The sequence below is a fragment of the Micrasema longulum genome, unplaced genomic scaffold (genome assembly GCF_059751315.1).
Source record: "Micrasema longulum isolate JH-2025_06_02 unplaced genomic scaffold, ASM5975131v1 h1tg000420l, whole genome shotgun sequence".
In the NCBI taxonomy this organism is placed as follows: domain Eukaryota; kingdom Metazoa; phylum Arthropoda; class Insecta; order Trichoptera; family Brachycentridae; genus Micrasema; species Micrasema longulum.
The window spans coordinates 364,550-389,912 of record NW_028277620.1 but is presented as its reverse complement, the minus strand read 5'-3'; the positions used below and the strand labels follow the sequence as shown (position 1 = coordinate 389,912).

The 25,363-nt window shown below is 33.1% G+C and overlaps 1 protein-coding gene and 2 long non-coding RNA genes across 13 annotated transcripts in view; 2 read left to right on the top strand and 1 right to left on the bottom strand.

The window, feature by feature from the left end:
- LOC148281686 (uncharacterized) overlaps positions 1 to 25,363 on the top strand; it is a 43,891-nt gene that overhangs the window by 798 nt on the left and 17,730 nt on the right. For 3 of the 11 annotated variants that reach the window (XM_088226319.1, XM_088226320.1, XM_088226322.1), the window contains exons 2-4: positions 284 to 373; positions 19,838 to 19,942; positions 24,196 to 24,317. In XM_088226319.1, coding sequence (XP_088082445.1) covers position 19,942; positions 24,196 to 24,317 — 123 coding nt within the window. In that variant the 5' untranslated portion in view covers positions 284 to 373; positions 19,838 to 19,941. Of the gene's footprint in view, positions 1 to 283; positions 374 to 19,822; positions 19,943 to 24,195; positions 24,318 to 25,363 lie in introns of those variants that run through there. The other 8 variants (XM_088226317.1, XM_088226315.1, XM_088226312.1 and 5 more) reach the window with 3 other exon arrangements.
- On the bottom strand, positions 282 to 7,788 carry LOC148281688 (uncharacterized). The gene is made up of 2 exons (XR_015822305.1): positions 4,388 to 7,788; positions 282 to 4,264 (listed from the first exon to the last, which is right to left on the bottom strand). It is a non-coding gene; the product is annotated as an uncharacterized LOC148281688 (long non-coding RNA).
- Positions 21,221 to 23,206, top strand: LOC148281687 (uncharacterized). The gene is made up of 2 exons (XR_015822304.1): positions 21,221 to 21,524; positions 21,807 to 23,206. It is a non-coding gene; the product is annotated as an uncharacterized LOC148281687 (long non-coding RNA).

Below are 25,363 nucleotides of genomic sequence, written 5' to 3'. Positions count from 1 at the left end.
TGATAATTACATTTAAATGGTGTCCATTTAGATTTTTTAAGGCTGTAAAGTTTTGAGCGTTCGCTGTCTGTGGAGTACTTGACCACCCAGCCAGTGTTCAAAATTTTCTTTGAAACATTTCAAATTTGGAAAATCGGTAACTTTTTTCTGAAGTTCATTTGTTTTCCATGGTTTTCCCACGTGAGTGGTTTCGAAGTCAATTTGTGCAAAGCAAAAACCTGAATTCTGGTGAAACTGTGTATTATTTTAACCATTTGTACGCTGTGTGTTATGTTCCTTACAGCGGGTGAAGCGTCGAAGGTTTGGCTGAGCTGCGATCCAAGTCCGTGGGACACATTTCCAACGTAATTTGTCTCAATATAAACATGAAAGTGTGAGATGCTATATATACATATCTGATTAATTATAATCATTACATTAAAACCTATAAATATTTATACATATTAATACATATGTGTTAAGTATCCATGTATCTGAATGAAACATTACGCAATACTCAAAAGCGGCTCGTATTTATATTAAAAGTTAATAAAGTATGGAGTAAATTCATGTAGTGTGTTTTTGTCCCACCGTGCTGTTTTCACTAGCTAATATTGTAAAATTCACACATTTGTCGCAGCGCACAGAGCTTTTAAATTAATTCACACTATTCACGAATTAAATCCATAAAAAAAACATCTATATTTTTTTTCAGAAATTGTCTGCCTACCCACCGTATTAAAAATCCACGGCACTGACCCATATTAATTTTGATGTAGGTACTCCGGTATTTAAAAAAAAAAAAAACATTTTTCAACGTGGCGTCGATTTTGAGTATTGCCTATTGAACCAAAAATGTTTTAAAAACAAATCTAAATGTCTTGGTGTGATCATTTTGTTATTAATTATTATTTTAATTTGATTTATTTTATTTTTTATTTTTTGGGTATGGCTAACTGCTTGTTCGACCGTTCATTTTTTAAATGATTATTTTAGATTATTATTTAAAAGGGGCGCAATAACATATCAACATGAACAAAAAAACAAAAGTACATTTGTAAGAAAAACAAATGAATATATCTTTAAAACGTTATTTCCCCTTTTTTGTAATTATTTTTAATTTTTATTTATTTTTAAACATCTCCGATTTGAGTATTTCCATGGATCTCAGATGAAGAGGTAGAATTATTGTAAATTTTTAAACATTATCAAGGTGATTTAGCCTTTTTTTTATTTTTTAAAAATCATTTCTTTGCTTTATATTTTTTTATCCGTGATGTTACCACATGAAAAAAAAATCATTCCTACTCATCGGAGATGTAAACACTTTTGCATTTTGTTAAATGAGAAAATCGGCATTGATATGAAAAATTAGTTGTGCCTAGTTTAAAGATATGTTAATATTTAGATGAATATCATTGTCGATTGTCTTTTTCCTAAAATCCTGCAAAAAAATGCAATAGTGCTCTTTAGTTTTTTATTTAATTTTTTTGTTTTTATTATTTTTTCACTGCTTATTTTTAAAACGTTCCATTTTCGAAGATGCAAATAAAACGTCTGCACCTAAATATTATTATGGAAAACTTACACTGCGCAATTTCATAATATTTACCTCGAGGGCGCTTTCTTAAGAGATTCTATGAATATTGATTTTGATTTAACCTCAAATTTAAGTCAAACTTTTTAGTAAAATTTATTTATTTATGTATACGCCCAATGGGCATTTTTATGGACACATTTACGCATAGAAAATTATTAGAAAGACTCAATGGTATATAGTAGACTTTGGGGGAGTGGAAGCGGGAGAGAGGTATTTATAACTGAATTTGATTCAGTGATCGTTTGAAAGAAGACAACTTGTTATCAAAGAAATCAAGACTGGTATGTTTGTTGGCAGACTTAAGAATTCTGGGCAAAGGGGAATGAAAACCATAGTTAATTCTATGGTTATCGGTATGAAAGAATAAGTTTTGTCTGAGGTTTCTAGTTGGGATATTTAATTTTATCAAGCTCAGTAGTTCAGGCGCATCAAAGAGTGAGTTGAGAATTTTAAATAGGACTCGGATGTTCTTCATCTCTGTTGCTATATGTTTACTCGAGTGTCCTTTTTAAGATCACATCTGTCTCTTGATACCCGTTTCCTAAGCCTACGCAATATTAACCTCGAATATTTGATGAAGATATTGATAGATTCATGATGTGGGCGAATGACCAAGGTTTGTTACTATTATTGTTGCTACATCTCCTATCACTGTACAAACATTAGTGTCCTACACAAAACAAGAGACATACATTATTATGTTATTCAAATTACGAAACAGATCGAGACATTTATAAAAAATGAATATCTAATTAATTACATTAAATTATTTACGAGCATTAAAAGAAAATACGAGGGACATTAGAAAACTAAACTAAAGTATGGTATTTTCACAAATCAGAAATAACATTTAAAATAGATTCATTGATTAGAGCAGATTTTGTTAAATATATTTAAATATATAGTTCATAATGGAGTTCTGGTACCAACCCTAATGTATGGAAGCGAAGCATGGAGTTGGAAAAAAAGGGACGAAAGTAGACTGAATGCTGTTGAAATGCGATCCCTCAGGCGAATGTGCGGAAAAACAATGTATGATAGGTGCCCTAATGTCGAAATTAGAGCAGAATGCAAGGCTGAGTTAAGCATTATCGACAAAATTAAGAAAGGTCTTTTGCGATGGTTCGGTCATGTGGAGCGAATGAATGATGAAAGAACGGCTAAAAAGATTTATGATGCGAATGACTCTGGTTGTAGAAGTCGAGGAAGGCCGAGAAAGACATGGCATGATCAAGTACAACAAATTCTTGAAAGTGGTCATGTGAAAAGTCGGAATAATCGACGTGCGTGCATGAGAAGATGTATGAATGTGAAGGAAGCAAAGGAAATGTGCCAGGACAGAGTGGTGTGGCGTTCTATCCTCTCTGCCTATCCCTCCGGGGAAATGGCGTGATGGTTAGTTAGTTATTGTTTTATTTAATTGCAAGCCTTCAAAATGAAATGTCGAGTAGGTGAACTTGTAACAATAAAGTACATTCATCTCACAGCAGAATCCTCTGTATTTTGTATGAAATGTAAACACAGTAATAACACATAGTTGTGTCACTAAGTGTTTTAACAGAATACCTAATTGTAGGACCTTAACACCTTCAAATTGCATGTATTTTCGAATATGGAATGTTTTATTTTACTTAACACGTAAAAGGCAAGGATATTAACCCATTGATCTTAGTTTTATTTTAAAATGTTTTTGAAAAATGCAAACAGTAATGGCTAAACATTTTATTAAAATACCGTGCACATTGTACAATCGTTGTTCCTAAACCGGTCGGAATATCATGTTTAAATAAGGATCTTATGCAAAATTCATTTATGTAAAATATATATGTCCAGGTGTATGAAGAATACAGTTCATTGTGTGAAATAAAATCAGAACCCTGGATGAGTGTATTGACTCGATGACTGCTCTCGGATAAAAATCCTAAATCTACACTTTGCCAACCTTGCCGTTTGTACAAAAGGAAAGCCAAGTTTTCTAAGTAGCCTGAGTGGAGTCAGGTCCACCTCGTTGTGTAGCGGTGGGCACAATCGTCTACTGTTTGTGAGGTCTCGGGTTCAATTCCTGAGATGGTCGACATGAAATATTCATTTAAAAAGGTGTCTTTGTACTGGAATATTTCATAGAATCGTAAGACTGATCATTTTTCCTTCATGTGACAAAAGTGGTTAAGATATGCTGCAGTTGGCATACCAATGCAGTGCCCTATGCATCAGGTGTGGACAGGGAACGATGACGATGATTAATTTAAGATGTGAAAAATAAAGTCAAGGAATATTAAGAAAATTTTTTGCTGCAGGACGTTCAATATAACTCCCCAAATAATTTGATCTTTGTGCTTTTTTTTATTTTATATTACTCAGTTCATAGAGATTGCCTATGTATATTGTTGAGTGCTCATCCCCTACTTAATAGTCCGATATGGATCAGAGCTTGGAGGGGGAGATTTATCACAATAAAACTCGCCCTTCACACGGTAGCCAAGCTCTTTAACCTAGCCGGACCGACGGGGGGGTATTCGAATCCCCCATAGACTGATTTTAATTCGATAACTCTAGTATTTTTTAAGCTATTTGCCCTATATTTTTTATAATCGTAAAAATAACAGAAAGAAGCATTTTCCTGTTTTTGTTTTTGAATTTTCTAATCGTTTAATATTAACAAAAAAAAGACGTAAATACGACGTACTACAAGGGTCGATTTCACTTTATGTACATTAGCGTTCGGCAAACTAACAAAAATGAACAAAATACGCGAATGAGTAAAATATGGCGGCCTCCGTGGTGTAGTGGTCAAGACGCTTGACTCACTCGTGGAAGGTTCCGGGTTTGATTCCCAGTGAGAACACAAAAATTCAAAGTGATTTTTCTCAAGCCTGGGTCGTTTTGTGACGTAATTCGCCACTGTAATTGGACCCCCTGGCCTGTCGTGGTGCAAAAAAAAAATGTGTATGTGAAAACATGAACGCCAAATATGACTAGGCGCTGGGGTCGTTTGGTCCCCCGTTCGGATCATGTGTAATTTTTGGATGCCTAGTGAGGAAAAGGTTAAAGACCTGGGCTTGGAGGGCGAGAACCATTCACGGGGACCCGTCACCAAAGATCTTCACAATTTGCAGCAACGTCAGGAGCTAATATAGAACTGACTCCCATTTTGAAGAATAAAATTAAGAGCCCGTGCCGAGTATAGAATAAAAGCCTATATAATCTTGAAAACCACAAAGAATTTAGTTTTTTTTTTAAAACATAAAAATATGTATTTCAATAATGTTGCTTTAGCCATTGCTCTTTGAATAAACGTGAACATAGTTTAAAAGACGTTAAGTCAATTTGAAAATTAACAGTGTCCTACTTGTTTGAATGGGTGATTGCAATTCTAAAATGTGTCAAAAGTGTAATAAATAATCTCAAAAGGAAACACTATCGTTGAATCGCATTACAAATGTTAATTAATTTGAAGATATGTTCCCTATTGAGGTATGCATGCTTAATAATGTACATTGTTATAGGCAAAACTGAAATATTAACAGCATATAAATATGTGTTTATTAAGATAAGATTATTTTTTAATTGTTTTAAATCATTCACTTTCCATTCCCAATGATGTGTGGCTAGCACACATTGTATCTAATAACTTTAATATTTCTGTCAATATAATAAATACTGTATGAAGATTTTTGTTATTCCTCAGTTATACATTTACGTATTGATTGAAAAAATTATTATTAAATGATAAATAACTATTGGGCGCAGAAAAAGCATTTTGTAACAAATCGGAGATACAAATCGAATCACTAATACATTCAAAAGTTTACCAATTTTTCACATCTCGTAAATAAGTGTACCGAATATACGCATGTCTCAAACACTCTTTACGTCTCACTCTCGATGCTATAGGTGTGTTAGCGAGCGAGAGAGACAAATTCACGCGTCACGCAGGCCAGTGACAAAGTAACCCGTACCACCGCCGCAGTACGCCGTATGTGCGCAGTTGCTTTCGAGCCTTTGTTAGGGGGGGGTTTCTCTGTTAAAGCTGCGAACTTCAGCCAATGGTTTTTCATGTTTTTAGCAATTAGATTTTAAATATTATAATTCTTTACTTCAATTTCAATGAAACAAAATTATATTCCATTTTTACAAATTATAATCTCTCGTCTCGCATGTGTATTGAATCCACATCACCGTAACGCGCGGGTGTCTTTGACACAGTAAGGGAAGGGTTAAAGGCTTACAAAGAGGCAGTAGGCTAGAGAGCACGCATGAGTTATGTATTTTATACGATTCACAAAAACACATTTTTTGTAGGTAGATGTATCAACAATATCTCAAGCCACACGAAATCCATCCGGCTCCAATGTTTATCTCTGACTAATTTTGCATTTGACAAAAATTCACTCGGTTCACTTCATACAAATTTGTATGAAAATTGCGCACAGTAAAATCAATGAAAATTAAAGATGTTGTACTGAATGGCAGAACAAATACTTATATTTATTTATTGGCTTTATTATGTTAATGTATTGAAAAATTAATTAGGATATTAAATTAAACTGTTTTTTAAAATAACAGTTTAGTGCGTGGGCAAAATATCGTGGCCATGAAAAACGAAAAATTAGTCCAAATATATTTATTCATTTATTAATGGACACTGTCCATGTATACAATTTATAGGGTTTAAATATTACAATAAAAGAATTGTTTAAAACATTTTAAAAAAAGAATAGAAGCATCGAAAAACATAAGGGACAGCGAGACAAGATCTGGACTATTTATTTAGTGCTCGTTTAAATCGTTGTAAACTTAAACCAAAAAAGTCCAGATCTTGTCTCGAGTTAACAATATGACAAAGACGGGTTATCGGAGAATTAAGGCCATAGTTTGTTCTATGCTGATCGATGAATAGTACTTCATTGTTTCTCAATCTACGAGTCGGAATATTGAATTTTGCTTGTCCCAGTAATGATGGAACGTCGATTATACCATTTAGTGTGCCGAACATATATATGGAGTCAATATTAGTTCTACGAAACTGTTTCTTAAAAAAACAGCTTTTAGCTAAGTATGCAGTTCAATTTGTGAAACAATAACTGTTATTGCTACCTTTAAATAACCGAAACGCACATCTCTAGTTTGTGTACTGTGCGTCCGAAGACAGAAAAATAAATTAGGTGCCTTTAAGGATTTTTGGATGATCCCAGCTCCTATTAAATACTATTTAATAAATAAAAAGACAAACGATAGGGACACGCCAATAGTGGGCATCTATATTGTGTAAAAAAAACTTCGCTGTAGTGCAAAAATACGGGAGTGCGTTTGATGAAAAAAGTCTGACTGCGTAAAATATATTATTTTACAATATATTGAGTTTGTCCAAATGTGCCTTCAAAGACGAGATCTAAATTGCATTCATTTTGTTGGTACTACAACAAACCATCACGCCGTTTCCCCGTAAGGGTAAGCAGAGAGGATAGAACGCCACATCACTATCTTTGCATACATATCTCGCTTCTTCTACATTCATACATCTTTTCATGCACGCGCGCCGACTATTCCGACTTTTGACAAGTCCATCTTCAAGTATTTGTTGGATTTATTTTTGTCTTTCTCGGTCTATCTCTTTCTGCATCCATCAACATTCGCATTGTAAATATTCTTGGCTGTTCTTTCGCTGTCCATTCGCTCTACATGTCCGAACCAGCGCATAGCTCCTTTCTTGATTTTGTCGATAATGCTTGTCTCAGCCTTACATAAGGTACGGAACTCAACATTTGTGCATCTATCGTACGTAGTTTTACCGCACATTCGCCTGTTGGTCCGGGTTTAAATATATCTTAAATTTCACATATATTTAAATAAACAGGACTTGTAAATGGCCACAGACAAAACGCTTGCCTAGCACATGGCAGTTCCGGATTCGATTCCCGATAAGACACTATTTGTAAAGGAAAACAAACTTTATAGACAGAAAAAATTCAGTCTGATGCCCAAATACAGTTTTTTATTTATTTTATTTAATGTTTCCAGTCTATATCATCACAAATTTGTGAAATATGTATGTATATTTTTTTAATAATTCAGTGTTGCCTATAAGAAAAAATATAAATATACTATAACACCTATAATGGTCACAAACTCACTAACAGTATATTAATGTTTTTAACACCTAAAAGAAAATTGGATGATAAATTAACATGAAAATATATTCTTTTTTTTTTTTTACATACATGCAAAAAATACTGCCATAATTCAAAATGAAATATTTCAAATTAGTACAAGTTTTAAAAAATATAAATAATTAAAGTACCTGCCCATAATATTCTATTTTTTTATTGTTCACCATTATATGGGTTCAAGTCATTTTTTTTGTTAAAAAAATATATTTTTGCTGTTAATCCACCAACAATTTTCTGATAAAATAATTTTTCTTTTTGACAGTGTGTTTGATCCATAGATGGATTGACCGTTTATTTTTTTACTTAAAATATATTTTGAAATTCGTTTACAGTATACAGTGCGATGGTTGCTGGGATTTTGCTGTCTTTTTAAAATTAATTATTATAACATATTTTTAAATCACCAAAACGAGACAGTTTTTGATCGCATTTATTCCGACAATTTAATATTCTGATTCATAAATTAATTGTATGCCTAAAAGTCAACCTAAAACCGTGAATATGATCAATTATGCTTGCAAACTGGGTAAAAATATTTTTTTTTCAATCCCAAGCAAACAAAAAATTAATTAATCTACATCGGGCACTTGATTTGTGTTAAAACACTCTAAGGCTCAAGTATTCAATGTTCTGAATAAATTTTCAAAAATTGTCCTGAAAAATGTGCTTTTTGCAAATGTCTGTAATTTGCACATTTTGAAAGTTATTTGTAATAAAACCGTTTGCAAAAAGTACGTTTTGCATTATACAGATTAATGGAACGTCTTCGTATACATATTCTATAGTTGGCGGTCAGAATATATAATGCAGTTTGCTGACATTCTAATCTTTATATAACCTTTAATAATTACAGAATTACATATAATATTATACTAGGAGCATTTGATTTTACGTACATTTTTATAATTGGTTTTACAAAATTGCATTGTCTACTTCTGACCATTAATTATAATTCTAATTATTTGTGTGTGTATATTCACAAGTCACTAAACTACAAATGTGACAAAGAGTTGTATATTTTGTTTGGTACACATGAACCATTATGAATGAATTGATTTTAAAATATACAAAAGTCTACATTAGTAGAAAATGATAACAAATTATGACATTTTATTTACAATAACAAATTTTTCCATTTATTGTCATGTTTGTTTTTGTAAAGAATGTGTCTTATTTCATGCCCTAATGGTTTAAATTGTTTGTTTGTTAAAAGTATTATTGGCCTTATGGACGACAGTCATTCTTATTTAGAAATTGCCAAATAAATTATATGACTTTTTAAAATCATGGATTGTTGTTAATTTTGAATTTAGGTTTAAGTTTTTAGGTTTATTGAACATCATTTTGATGATTATTGGATGCAGTTTCAATGGAAAACTAATTGATCCATATCTTCAAATGATTTTCTACGATTATTTCATTAAATAATCCATAGACATCTACATTTTTAAAAATTCCAAATAGTAATCAACTTTTGGAAGCATTTAGCAAAGTGTGATTTCTATGGAATATACATGTTACTTTTAATTCAAACGGCGCAAAAAATACTTCAGTGAAAACTCTTCATATGGTATCAAAAATTCTGTTGGACTTTTTGCCCCGTTTTTCAAAAGGTGTTAGGCTATTGGGAAGGTGTTTTTCATTATGAATTAATATTAAAAATTGAATCTATGAATTTTCCCAGATGCATGCATGTATTTTATGCACACATTACGAGCATTAGCTAGATTTTGGAGAGAATGTTGTTTTTTTATTTTAATAATTAAGTGCCTTTTTTAATTTTATTTTGTTTTTACCTTAGATACATTAGCATGTGCTTCTATTTGTTTTAGGCATTTTTATTAAATTTTACGCGCTGAAAATCAAGTGTAAAAAAATATTATTAAATGTTTTTTACGCATGGTTGAAAATTATCAACGCATGTTAAAATGATTATTCGCTATTAAATTTGCAATCTTCTATTGGTTTCTGAATTTGAAAATGAAATTTAGAGTAAAATTTATAAATTAGGAAAAATTATCTAAATTAAATTGAAAAATCATTATTTGACACTTTTTGTAATAAATATTGTTTGATTGAATGCCATACTAACTTAAAATCGGATATTTTTAGATATCTTAAAATAATATTCTAATTGGAGGGATTGCTGTGACTGATTAAGGAAACACCATTTTATGATGCATTTTTTCGCACCCTTCAGCTAACGGTTAGCCCATTTGACTACCGTCGTTATGTCTTGAGTCCGATTCCCAACCAAGTCCACTTAAAAAATATTCCAATTTATTTTTACCATAGTACTATTTCACTTTAATTTTACATTCATTGAATTAACAATTAAAGACAATGCAGATGTTCTAGTTTCAGTTACTCCTGTGCACTATTTGATATGGACAATTTTCTCCGTCTAAGCATTGTTAAATACTTTTTAAATAAATTTTTGTCAGTCAATTAAAATTTGAAGGGAGATTCACCGATGTTTGTCAATCTAGCCAAGTAAATTGTTTAACCCAAAACTTGTATATTTGCATTAATATTTTAGCGGAAAAAAACAGTTTCCTTTCTTTTCAATTGTAGTCAGATTCATAGGTATAATTTATCCAATATTATTACACAAACTTATCACATAGTATGGCATTCATAAAAATATTTATTTGAATCACATAATTTGAGCCTCATGCTGACAGCGTTAATTTCCTTTTAATTGCTTCCAAAAAGATTTATTTTTTTATAAAATACCCTGAAAAACGTATCTAGTCAGTTTTTAAATACGTAGAAATTAGAAATACTATTAGGTTTTTTCTGTATTTAAAATCACCCTTTTTTTAAATTTCCTTTAAGTTTAGCCACTTGCACCCTAAACATGTATTTTTTTCAAATGTTGCCACCGAAATAAAAAGTACTCATTTTCAGTGTGGCAATGAATGAAACGGGCTCGCATTTTCCACACTGGCGATACCGATTCATTAAGAAATATGTAATTCTAAATTTGAGTTTATTTTGACAGGAATCGATGTGCAATCAGTAAGCATGCCACTTTTCTTCACTAAAAATCTTTTCTAAATGATTGTGCATTGATTGTCCTTGCATTGTATTCTAAAGACGCTAAAATTTTGAGTTTTAACAACGCTAAGCATTAAATTTTAAATATGGTATTAAATCAATATTTTTTGACATTTAACTCAAATAAAATTGTTAAAACTCAAAATTATTCATAAATCGCTCTTATTCTTGATTCCGTACTGAAATAATTGAAAATCACCCTTGAATTTTGAGAACTTGTATGTAGGCGTAACAGTCAAGAATTGGTATTTCCACTTTACATATCGTGAGGTAATTACTACATCTAGGTAACTTCAAAATCAGCATTTGAGTTACCCATTAAAACACATATTTGAATCTTCCACTACGAATGCTAAAAATAGGTAAATTGCAATCATATTGTGTTAGGGCATTGTTAAACCAATTGCAGCGTAGTTCGATCGTCTTTTACAATGAAGGTAAGGTTATCAATCTTTTACTTCTACCTCCAGTCCAGAAACAATGAAATATTGATGTTCAAAGAACCTTCTCAATCGAAATTTCACATCAACCCTTCCAGGAATCGAATCCAGCACTTGAAGAATGGTAGGCGAGCTCGTCAAACACTAAAAAAAAGACACTCAGTCGGACTGATTATGCTTCATGAAAATCGAGGTTTTGTTCGTTTTTTTTTTTTTCGAGAAAGAGATCACAATGAAATTTTCCAGTTCTCAAAATTGTTTATCATATTTGTATTGTATATTGTATGTCCGAAGACAGCAGATAAAATTGGGCACTTTTTTGTGTTTTCGGGTGGTCCTAGCTCCCATAAGAAAAAAGTTATCAAAAAAGCAAAATAATAGAGGCACGCTAACGGTCGATATGTATATTGTATTTAAAAAATCATTGCTAGTGTCGTAATCCAGGGAGAAAATACAAATAAAGAAAGGTCGGACCTTAACATCTTAAGCATTTCCAAATATTAACTACAATATAATAATTATATGCAGGAAAAAAATGTTTGCATTAGTAGAAGAATGCCTTGAGCCATCAAATTTAACCCTCTGATTAGTGAGTTAATTTTTTGTCATACACATCACGGGAGTGAGTTAACTTTTAAGTTTTTATTGATTTTAATTTATTTATTTATTAATACTTTTACATAGTTACTATTCTTTTTTTTTATACAGAATAATGTTCCCTCACTGGGGGGGGGGGTGTCCCGTGCCGAGGGAATAATTTTACGAAATTTGAAACACGCCTTAAATTAGTCATTTAACAAAGTTAACATAATAAAAAAATGTAATTAATTCAATTATATTTTTAATGCACATTTTATTACTATAGCTTGATAAATTCAACATTTTACAAAACTAATGTTTTTCGAGAATATCATTTTTTTATTATTATTATTATTAGCACTGGAAGAAGTGTAATAAAAAGATAATTTTAAAAAAATCATCCGCAAAGACTTGTTATATAAAACTTACTTGAAATAAATAAAAAAAATCTGTTTGTTCAACAGTGTCTGCCTTACTCTGTGTGCACGAATAATGTTGGATTTAGATTCCGTATTTATTTTTGTCTCATTTACTTTTATATATATATATATATTACACAGGCGCAGTTGGTCAGACGGCCAACTGTGAAACTGGCGTTGCTGGTTTGATTCCCGCCAGTCACAAGATTTTTTCTCAATTAGTCTGGGTATTACGGTGTATTTTTCATTACCGCCTTCCATATTCTCTCCAACCCACCTGCTGACAAGCCTCTGAATAGAGGCTTAGTGGGCTATTCTTTTAAAAAAAAATATCGTCGCCTTTCAGGCAAAAGTTACTAACTCTAAAAATGACAGTTTTTAGTTGAATATCCCATTCGAAGTGTAAAATTATGTTCTTTAAGAGGCGAACAATCTCACCCACACGATAAAGTTTTCGGCTCTTTTACTTCACAAAGGTCAACAGATTGAAGAGTTGAGGAAATGTGGATGTTCAAACGTAGGCAGAATGGTGAATGTTACACAGGGTGTGTAAAGTGGTCACTTAAACCAGCCAGTGACAGGTCATAAGCCCTGTAAATGCCTAGACTCCCATATTCCCTTCTTAAAAATGTTTTCCCTCTGTTGCAACAAATTTAAATATCACCAAAGTTGGTTAAAAAAAAATGGATATTAAAATTATTTGTTTTGTTACTACGTGACTTTATATTATTATATTAATTTAATTAAACAACATGAATTTTTAATTAATTTTTAACCACATTATAATAATTATTTTCAATATTTCCTTCCGTTCACTAAACCTTATAGCTTGCATTGTCCAGATTATAAATAAGCAATATCAAATTTTAGCCACCTTGCCTCATTAAAAACTTAACAGCTATTTTTAAATGTATCAGAATTCAAAAAAAAAAACATGAATCAATTGTTTACTAAAACCTCCAAAACTCAAAAATCTGATTTTTTCCTTCATCTCCAAACTTTCAAATTGCGAATCCTCAAAATGATGTTTTTTGGGTTAGTGACTCGCCCGAACGGCGACGGTATGTACACTGTACTTTGGGTTAATAATATAAATAATTGATTGGTTGACAATTTAACATGATTAGGAGAAATTGGAAAAAATAAAATCTGTCGAGTGTCACCGCACATGTGCGGCCATAAGGTTAAAAACATGTTTCCGCTTATCAAGTTCTCAAAGTTACATACATAAAATATAAATTAATCAACGGTCACTTTATCAAGAATAAAAACGATTTATCTTTCTTTTTGGAAATCAGACAATTAGTGTGTATGTATTTTTTTATTTCAAATTATTTTCATCTCTTCCTACAATACTAAATGTTTTAATATATTTGATGGACAGTTTTCTTTTGGAATAATTTTAAATATCGAGATCTGTTTCCAAAGAAGCTGCTGTGTTTTTCGCGCGAAGGACGAAATTGAAAGTCGAATGAAGCGCTCGATAAAAATGATATTTTTCAGTCGTAAAACACGGTGGTTATTTGGACAATAAAACTGCATACTGAAATAATTACGTTTCTGAAACAGTCACACTGCATGAGAGGTACCCTTGACTGGACGTACATTTTTCACGTTTCAGAGAATAATTATTTTAAAGTACAAACCTTTATAATTAACCCCACGGTCTGTGTTACGTCAAGCATTTGTTGGATTACGAAATAAAAAACCTTGTTTTTCAAATTATATGTTAAACGTCAAAATTGCTGTTAAAATCAGACAGTGAAATTTTTAATACGAATATTTATTATAATGACAGAATTTGTGCAATTTTATTTATCCTGCGTCGTCAGCGTCATAGAATTCTTATTCACACCCGATGGTGCTTAGGGCACTGCATTGTTAAGCCAATTGCAGCCTATCATCTGTTACAGCTAGGTAAAATGATCAGCCTTACGCTTCAGCAGCTCAATCACAATGACTAAATTCAAAAAAATTATCTGGGAATAAAAAGCTCAAAATTTTGTGAACTGTTGACGAGACTATAAATCTGTGTATGAGTTTAAGAGTGTCAAATTTGGGGTGTTATGAGTTGGAATGTCCAATTTACATAGTTGTTTCTGCACCTTCATTGGCTAATGTCAGAAGAGCAACCCTTCCAAGTAAATATAAAAAGATGCTTGTGTCGGTGAAATCATAATAATTATTTTATTTAAAAGAACGAACAATGTATTGGCCAAAAAGTTGTATTATTATATTTTAATATGAAAAACAAATAAGACTCTGTCAAATGAAAAGCAAAGAAATGTTTTTCAATTTTTGTCCAAACTTTCAATCATCATCGTCGTTCCCTTTCCGCACCTAATGGTGCATTGGGCACTGCATTGGTACTCCAATCGAAGCGTATCTTGATCATTTTTGTTACATGAAGGTAAGATGATCAGTCTTCAGCTTCTAGTGTGAAAACACCCATTTAAATAAATATTTCGCATCAACCATGTCGGGAATCGAACCCGAGACCTCTTGCATGGCAGGCTAACGCGCTGACCATTACACCACGGGGCATTCAAAGCTCAATAACAATAATATTTGGCAGATTTATGTTGCGCCATTTTTGTGAAAAATCACCTCTAGGGCGCTCTACAATTCTATACGTAAACTTACATTCTAACTAAGCTAAAGTGACGTATTGAGATGATGTGACATTGGCCCGTCTTGAACTCGTACACAGAAATATAAATTTCATCAAAAGTAACCCCACATATCATGGCAGACAAAAAGAGTAACCCATGTGGATTTATCTCCTTAAGAAAAGCGGAAAATTTTAGAGCGCTCTAATTAGTTGCCTAAAATGCAGCTGTGTACTTACTCAAGTATAGAAACTCTTCAAATGCCATTCAAAGCATAGATCAATAGAGAGATCGATCTGGGAAATACAATCAGGTTGAATTGGGATTAAAAGTTTGGCTCAGCAACGTTCGTGAATGTATTTATTTTTTTTGCTTTATCCATTGGTAACGAGGGTTCCATACAGAGCTAAAAAAAAATAATGGCACTATATCTGTTGTATTGAGTTGCCTCGTGACATTGATCACACAGTTTTTTCTAGTTTCTATGCATGTACGAGTATGTACACGTTGAAATTAAGTTGCCGAGTTGCAATTTCAGTGTTGAAAATAAGGTGATTTTTTACGAAATGTAAAAACAGAGTATTTTAGTAAATCACAAAACAAAAAAATCGAAAAAAAAAAATTATTTTAATAAAGAAAAAAGTGTTGGGTGGGAAACAAACATTTTGAATTGGGAAATTTCGTTACTTCAAATAAATTTTCACGTGAGATTCTTGAACTTCAAAAAAATTCTTCGTCATGATTGGGTTAGCGTTATCAACTGGTAATAGTTATCAAAATTTTTAGGTCCCCATATATACGGTAATTTTTTTTTTTAAATATATTTTTTGCACTGTGGTGACAGGCCAGGAGGCCTAATTACAGTGGTGAATTACATCACGGAACACCCAGGCTTGAAAAAAAATCATTTTAATTTTTGGGAATCGAACCCGGAACCTTCCGTGTGTGAGTCAAGCGTCTTGACCACTACACCACGGAGGCTGCTATTGGATATAATATTTTTTTTATTACACACTAAAAATGGGAGCATTTAATGTTATGGTTTAGTTCCTTGAAAATTTATTAAAAATCAATAAAAATGTACTACTTTGAAACAACGGGTTCAATAGCCAATCAATTATGTGTTTTGATAGAAATGGGTACGGGGTTCTATTTTTAAATGGCAGCACAACTCATCGACGACATCTCGTGACGTCACGGGTGGAGTAATTTCAAAATTACAAAACTTAAAAAAAATCATAGTGATGCTTAGTTTTATAGTCTATTAATATTTAATAAAAAAAAATAAAACCACTGAACTTCCTTATTAAATCAATGTTATTCTTAAAACTATGATAGGCTCAGTTATTTTTACCACGGAGATGACGATTTTTACATTTAGGAAAAATATGTCTGATTTTTACAGCACAATGTATCACATTATTTTTCTTGTCAAATAAAATATATTTCGTAATGCCTCTTACGTATCTTGACCTAAAATGGACCTAATAGCTTTGCTGTAATCTTTCACTGTACTTAAATTATAATTACACTTTGTTTTTTAAAATACTTGTATTGTGTTTTTTTATTTTATTGTTTGTTTTTTATAACTTTCCGCCGACTTTGAAAAAAAGGACACTTCTGTTTCGCACCAAATACCATTTGTATTATAAAATTATATGTTCTTAAATCAAAGCGAATGTCTTTATTTTGAAAAAAAGTATATTGAATTTATGAACATCAACACTTGTTGACATAATTACATTAATTAAGATGGTTAGTGACAACATTTTGAGAATGTCCAATTACTTAGTAACCTTGAGTGATTTTATTGAGATATTTCAAGCCTAGACCCCCATATTCCTTCTCTAAGAGGTTCTCTGTCTTTTTTTAAGTATAACTGTTTCAAACTAATAACCCTGTTTCCCTGTAGGGGTAGGCAGGGGATAGAATCCCATATCTTTCTGTCTGCATACAGACCTCGTTTCCTTTACATTCATACATATTTTCATTCAACTCTGTTGATTATTGCAATTCTCGACATGTTTATCTTTACGCCATGTCTTTCTCGGTCTTCCTCGTTCTCTGCATCCATCAACATTCGCATCGTAAATTTTGCTGTGTTCTTTCGCCGTTCATACGCTCTACATGTCCAAACTAACGCAGAACTCGTTTATTGATTTTGTCAATAATGTTTATCTCCGCCTTACGGTACCTCTTATAAAATAGATGCGCAAAATGTTAATCAATACAATTCTTCTTCCTCGGCCTATCTCTGTCCACTCCTGGACGAAGGCCTCCTCCATTCGCCTCCATGTCGCCCCGTTCTGCGCAGACTATCCAGGTCACACTGACATGCCGATCTACAGCATCTCTCCACCTTAGTTGTGACCGCCCTGCACATCTTTTTGTTGTTGGACGTCTCCCCGAGTCAACAGGCATTTTGTGTCCGAATTTCTTGCTACATGATCTACACATTGCAATTTTAGGGTCATTATCACTGCACTGTATCATAAAAATTCACATTTCTGTATGTTTTAAGGTTTTTTAAGTAAAAAAAAAATACATGACTGAAATAAATTTTTCGCTTTGATTCGGGAACATTGAGCAGAAGTGTTTTTTTCTTTTTAAAAGGCGTCGAATATAATACACAAATCTAATTTCTAGATTTGTCGAATCGGTTTTTTAAATCCATATAATGTATTTTAGTAATGAGACTAAAATTATACATATTAATCTATGCTATCTCGAATCAATAACCCCCTTTTAAAATTATCATCTACTTTTTTTTTAATGTTCAAGAATATCCCGTCTTAAACAACTCTTTTGTACTGATTGGCAAAATTACTAATGGGTTTTTGTAGTATTTAATGAGTTTTTAATGTATAGTACACGCCTAAAAGGCTTTTTTTCTAAAACATAAATTAACATAACAAAATGCTAAAAGAGCTAGGAGGGAACTCTGTGTGAAAAAACTCTTGTTAAGAAAAATATAAATGTTTTAATTAATATTGTTCAACAGAGAGGTAGCTCTTTGAATTACATCCTAAAGTGCATGATTTGTGCTACAATTGCAAAGAAACTATCATTTGTTGTATGGTCAAGATGTTTAGTCAAAGATACTACAAAATATTTTAGTTAAAAAGTATTTTTAGCTAACCTCGTCTATATTTTATAAAGATATCTTAATCTAAGATCTATCTAAATACATGTTAATTGTTAACATACACAAGAAGCTATTACCGAAATAAAGGTTTTAGCTCTTAAACTTCACAAAAATTAACAGGTTAAAGAATCGAAGAAATATTGATGTTCGAACATAGGCAGAATGATGAATGTTACGCAGTGTTTAAAGTGGCCACTCAAACCAGCCAATGACGGGTCATAGGCCCTGAAATTACAAGTGTTTTTTTTTTAATTTATAATTTTATATTTACAAAAAAATAATCTTAACACTTTTTTAGACAGTCTAATTTATGTTGCAAAAAAATACTATGGAAAGTCAGTTTGTAGTTTTGCCTTTCTTTAATCCATTCAAAGGGGCCATATCTTACGGAGAAAAAAATAATATCGCGCAATAAAAACCGTATCTTAATCTAGCACCTAAGTTTGAGTAGGGCACTCCGATTGCATCTTGAACACTTTTGTTACATGAAAGGTAAGGTGATCAGCCTTGCGCTTCAGTTCCCAATCCAGGAACAAAGAATTATTGAAGTGCTGAACCACATTTTAAACCAATGTTTTACGTCAACCCTGCTGGGATTCGAACCTAGGACCTCATGCACGGTAGGCGAAAGCGCCAATCACTATACTACGAGGCATACTTTTCCAGTAGCCATCTAGTCAAAAATTCTCATCCACTATTATATTTCAACTATTATATTTCAGTCAAAATATAGTTGATTGAAGCAATTTTAAATCCCTCATTTTTGTATGTGTATTGGCTACACGACACCGAAACATGTGAACAAATTAAGTGTTTGTACCTGTTCATGGTAGAATGAATGGGTTAAAAGATTAAAAAAATGCTGGCAAACTCAGCTTGCCTACAATTAATAATATGAATGGCACCTTACCTGTGTAAAGTCAACCATCTGTGTAGGAATTTATTAGCAAATTATACCAAATTACAAATGACTCATCCAATTCCATAACAGTTCATGTTTTACGTAAACAAAATGAGTCATCTCCATTTCCTCAATTAATGTTAAATTTTACTCATTAATGTCGATCAAAGTGTTACATAATGCATTCGTAAAATGTACCAAAGTAAAATGCTTTTATTTATTTATTTCTTTTAAAAAATGTTAGTAGCTTATGTGAATTTTAATGACAACAATTAAGAAATCTGAGTTGAACAGCAAAATAAACTTAATCTTGGTAAGGCGACACTTACAATTAATGTAATGATCATCATTATCCTAATTAATCATAATAAATTATGCTAGAAATCAATATAATAAAAACAATGATGCCTGTAATCAACATAATAAATAAAATGACACGTGTAATCAACAGAATAAATAAAAATGGCAGTAGCTATGAATTCAGTAAATAAAATTACCTTATTAATCAACATAATAAATATTATTATCAAATTACCACCCTTGTAAGGAATTGATTTATTGGATCCATGTGTAGTATTTAGTGAACATTATAAAATAGGAATTAATTCATTAGTTACGTTACCTTGACAAAGAAGCTTGTTTGCTTTGAAGCCGGTCGGTGGAAAAAATATAATTAAAAAAATTAGTGGTTAAAAACAAAGTTGTTTTATTTAAATAAAATAATGTTTGAAATCAATGTAATAAATAAAATGACGTTAGTAATCAACATGATAAATATAACGCCGTCCGCAATTTCGTAATAAATTTTAAGTCTCGCACATCAAATCGCGCCGATCTCCGAGTGTGGCCCCCTTTGTCTGGCGTGCGCTGCCCCCTGACCCGAGAGTCCGGTGCTTCGCTAACGGATAATAATATTTCAGTTACCCCACCCTTAGGGGCCTTCCCAGGAGCACCGCCGCAGCCCCAGGGCCCGTTCCTACCGGCGCCCCCGCAGCACGCGGCCGCAGCCCCGCAGTACGGAGGCACCCACCACACATACAGTAAGGACACAAATTTATTTATATTTACAACAAAGCACGACTACCAAATGCAATGCAACTGCACTGGCTCAGCATCCGGCATGGAAGAAACATTCACATTCTATCACTTCTTCACAATATTTTAAATAATCCCACTTCGCCTGTTTATCTGAGAGAGCTCATCCAACCTCTTTCACAACACGGACTATCTCTTCGTTCTAGTAACGAGAGAACCCTTTTAATACCCTGTCATCGCTCAAATTTTCTTGCCTCCTCTTTCACAGTAGTAGCAGCTTGATTGTGGAATAATCTACCCACTAATGTTAGAGACACCCTTTCTTTATTTACATTTAAGTCAAGATTAAAATGTCACTGTCTAAATATTTAAATTGTTCCTTTATCCTTCTTTTTTCCTTTCCATCCCCTCTCCACTCTTTATAGTATAGTGTTAATTTTTTATATATTTTTACTTTGTTAATCTTTGTTTTTAATTTTTGTATAAAATTGTAAGATTCAATATGTCCATGTACTTATAATTTTCTTAAACTGAACGGTTTGGGTAGGTAGGAAGAAATTGGCAAAGTACCTAGAGTATTCCTCTGTCATCTGGTCTCCATATTATGATGTTCACATAAAAATTGTTGAATCAGTTCAACATCGATTTAAAAAAAAGATAGGCTGGAGGTTGGGCTTATCCAGAGACCAATATACGTATAATGAGTTAGAAACTAGCTTAAATATATATTTTCTTCAAGATCGTCAAAATAAATCCAACCTTCTAGTCCTATTTAAAATTCTCAACTCACTCTTTGATGCGCCTGAACTACTGAGCTCAATAAAATTAAATATCCCAACTAGAAACCTCGGACAAAACTTACTCTTTCATACCGATAACCATAGAACTAACTATGGTTTTTATTCCCCTATGCCCAGAATTTTTAAGTCTGCCAACAAACATACCAGTCTTGATTTCTTTGATAACAAGTTGTCTTCTTTCAAACGATCACTGAATCAAATTCAATTATTAACACCTCGCTCCCGCTTCCACTCCCATCGAGTCTACTATATATCATTGTGTTTTTCTACTGTCTTTTATAATAATTTTATATGTATAAATATTAGAGATGCCACGAATAGTGAATTGGCCGAATACCGAATACCGAATATTCGGCAACGCTGTCGGCCGAAGCGCCGAATATTCGGCCGCCGAATGCTTGGTGGGGGCGCGTTAGCTGGAATAAGACAAGTCACAACATGTTTTTCTCGTTGCGTTCGCGCGGCAGGCGACGACAGTGGGCGCGCGGGGCGGGGTGCAAGCAAACATTGTTTGTATTTTTTTCAATTGCGAGTAAATTGCGTCACGGAGCGCTTTGTTAGTTTATAAATAATACGTTAAGTGAAACTTAATTACTATTTTGCTAAGAAGTTTGTTCCTTAGTTCATTTTCAATTGTTTTTTCGTCAAAAGGCTTATAAAATGACACCGGTTAATAAAAAATCGCCCATATGGGAATATTATGAGATTTGTAGTGAAAATAATAAACTGGCCCAGTGTTTGTTATGTAGCATCAAGATCTCAAGAGGCGGAGAAGGAAAGAAAGCAAGTAAGTAAAACGTATTTAAATTTATGTTATGTTTTATTGTTTTTGTTGAAGTGAATAAAGTTTAGACAGAGTTTTTGTTATATAAATCTTATAAAAAGGAAAACGTTAGGTTAATTTTAATAAATTCGAAATAGTTTTATTCACTTATATATGTTATGGAATAAAGTTTTATGAGAAATTATTTATATACCTATATTTATTTGATTTTCTATAAGATAGATAAGGGAAATAAATAAAATAACTTATTTAATTATAATTAATTTAATTTTCTTTTATTTACAGCTACAACCTCTTTAAAAAACCATCTTAAAACCAAACATGCTGACCAATACGCTGCTTTAATTAATGTTCCATCGACACGTGGCAGCAACATAGGCGGTACTTCTACTTCTACCGATGCAAAGATGCCAGCAGAACCTGGAACGTCCAGATCAAAAGAACGGCAGCTCACCCTGAAGGAAACATCAGAAAGGAAATTGCTCTGGGACATTAATGATCCGAAATCAATAAAATATCATTACTTGATTGGCGAAATGATTGCTTTGGACAACGAACCATTGTCACTTGTGGAACGAGTTGGATTTCAGAGACTTATGGCAAACGCTTTGCCCCATTATAAAGTACCTGGTCGCACTTACATGACCGAGAAAATTGTTCCGGATATATACAACAGAATTTGTGCTAAAATAGAAGCCAGTATTTCACAGGCAGCAGCATTATCAGTGACATCTGATATATGGACATGCCAGCACAATAACGAGAGCTTTCTGAGCTTCACTGCGCACTGGATATCTCCAGAGTTTATTCTGGAACATGGCGTTTTAGCTATGAAATCATTTCCTGGCTCACATTCTGGTATCAATATTGCAAAAGAACTCAATGCTATTACAGAAAGATGGATTATTCCTCAATCCAAGCTCCATTTACTTGTCCATGATAGTGGCTCTAATATGATAAAAGGTGTGCGAGATGCAGGATATGATTCAGGTAGGTGCTTTATTCATTCACTACAACGAGCTATAGATCATTCGCTAATATCTCAACCAGAAGTACAACAGATGATAGCTGCTGCGAGACGAATTGTTACCCATTTTAATCATTCTGGCTTAGCAGAGCAGAAACTTAAATCTATTCAACAAGAACTTAACTTGCCAAACCACCAACTAGTACAAGATGTGAGCACACGCTGGAATTCTACCTATTATTTAATGGAGCGATTATTAGAACAAAAGCGAACTGTCTCATTGTACATAACAGATCATGAAACTTTAATAAATCTGACACATGCTCAATGGGAACTATTGGAACAGTGTATCAAACTCCTCAAACCATTCGAAGAAATAACAAAAATATCTAGCTCAGGTATCTCTTGCATCTCTGAAGTGATTCCACATGCAGTAACTTTATTAAAATATCTGGGAAAAGCAGAGACAGCTGAGAAAGTACCTAATTTAGTCACGATGAGATCTTCACTGCAGGCCGAGCTTAAAAGGCGATTCAGCTTCGATGATAAAAATAAATATCTGGTTCTACTTTTCTGGATCCTCGATTTAAAACGAGTTTTCTAGGATTGGTTCAAGCAGAAAGAGCAAGACAAAATATTCTTCTAGAAGCTCTAAAAAAAGTTGTGATGAACTAAGTAGTACCGATGACGATTCATCTCCAGCGCGTAAGAAAAGAAACTCGAATGAAAATGATAGGACTGTTGAAACACACAAAAGTTTCTGGAACTGTTTTGAAGAAGTCGCTACAGATAATGTTAATAATAATGAGGAGGACGTGGAGAAGAATGCTGTGGCAAACGAGTTGGATTTTTATTTGAAACAGTTCGCCTAGATCGGAAGGCCGATCCTTACAAGTGGTGGTCAGCAAACGAAAAACAATACCCGAACCTTTCGAAATTTGCAAAAGTTTATCTTTCTTCGCCTGGAAGTAGCGTTTATAGTGAGAGGTTATTTTCTGAGGCTGGTAACGTTTACGATGAAAAGCGCAATCGTTTGCTACCAGAAAATGCTGAAAAGCTCGTTATTATCCATCACAACTTACCACTGATTAATTTTAAGTACTAAAATGTTGTAATTTGGAAATAAATACATAATTTTTGAGTAAAACAACGTGTCTTTTTTTACATGATTTGCTATTCGGTATTCGGCCGAATAGTACGCACTATTCGGCCGAATACCGAATAGCAAAAAAGTGGCCGAATAGGCCGAATACCGAATAGATGCCGAATATTCGTGGCATCATTAATAAATATGTCCTTAAAAATGCCCATTGGGCGTGTATATAAATAAATAAAAGGAATCGGCCAGTGCTCAGTGTTGAAATTTTAGTCACAACATAAATATCTGCTGAATATCATTGTGGTATTTTTTAAGAAACTTTTGTATTAGTTTTGCATTAAAATAGTGGAGAATAAAGTGAAGTATTTTGCGAAATTAATAATAATTGTTGTATGAGTTGATTTCTACAGAAACACAGAAAAAATAGCCATTTACAATTACATTACTTAGTACTTATATGTAGGTACAAATGAATGAACATTTTTTGTAGATTACCTCTAAAATAAATCACCGCTTGCCACTGCAATGGGCAGTATCCATATTATGATGCTCACCGTCGTAGAGTTAATACAACACTCCAAATAACCATGTTTTGTGATGTTCCTCAGTGCCGGGGGGTTCCCCGTACGGAGTGTTCCCCGCATCGGCCGCGGGACAGCTGTACGCTCCGCCGCCCTCGTATGACCAGGCTCTGGCTGCCCACCACCCCCCTCTAAATATCGGCCAACAGGTAGGCTAAACTCTCGCCGAACATGTCTCGAAAATACCCTTAAATATTTTGTAAAATAATGGGTGTTAAAATAATTTATTTCCTTTTTTCCCAAATAAAGAGAACAAGAGGGCACAAAAAAAAGTTATAACAAATTACTCAATAATAATAAATATTATTTAATAATATGCATGCTTCCGAAATTCCCTTTCGTCATATTTTGTACATTTTCAAGAAAATAAATGTTCTTAGTTTTTACCGCTCTTACTAAAACATTTTTTGTATCCAAATACTGTTCAAAATCCCATTGTCCTGATCACCTCTCAGACTAATCTATAAAGACAATGGATCCAATTCTTGGTAACAAAAGTCTACAATGTATGCAAGGGAAGCGATTTGCTGATGAATGTCGATAAATCCAATGTGATTGATGGTTTAAATGTGAAATCGCTGTGAATGGGGGGTTATACTGAAACTAGCAGATAAATTTGTGTATCTGGGAAGTATGTTTACTAGGGATGGAAAGAAAATCAAAACAGAGACAATCAAGACAATCAAAACCTTGGCAAATAAATGTTTGTCGTAAGAGGCAAAATTAGCAGTTCACAATGTCCTGGTGCTGACCCTGATGTATGGGAGCGTAGTATGGACTTGGAAAAACAGGAATGAAAGTATGTTGAGTGCTGTCGAAATGCGATCTCTCGGGCGAATGTCTGGTAAAACTATGCACGATAGATGCACAAATGTCGAGATCTGTACATTATGTAAGGCCGCGATAAGCATTATCGACATAATCAAGAAATGAGCTCTGGTTTGGACATGTAGAGCGAATGGATGGGGAAAGAATAGCTGTAAGTGTTTACGGTGCGAATGTTGATGGATGCAGAAATCGAGAAGAATAAATATATCTTCTCTTCAAGACTATCGAAATAAATCCGACCTTCTAGTCCTATTCAAAATTCTCAACTCGCTCTTAGATGCGCCTGAACTACTGAGCTCAATAAAATTAAATATCCCAACTACAAACCTCAGACAAAACTTACTCTTTCATACCGATAACCATAGAA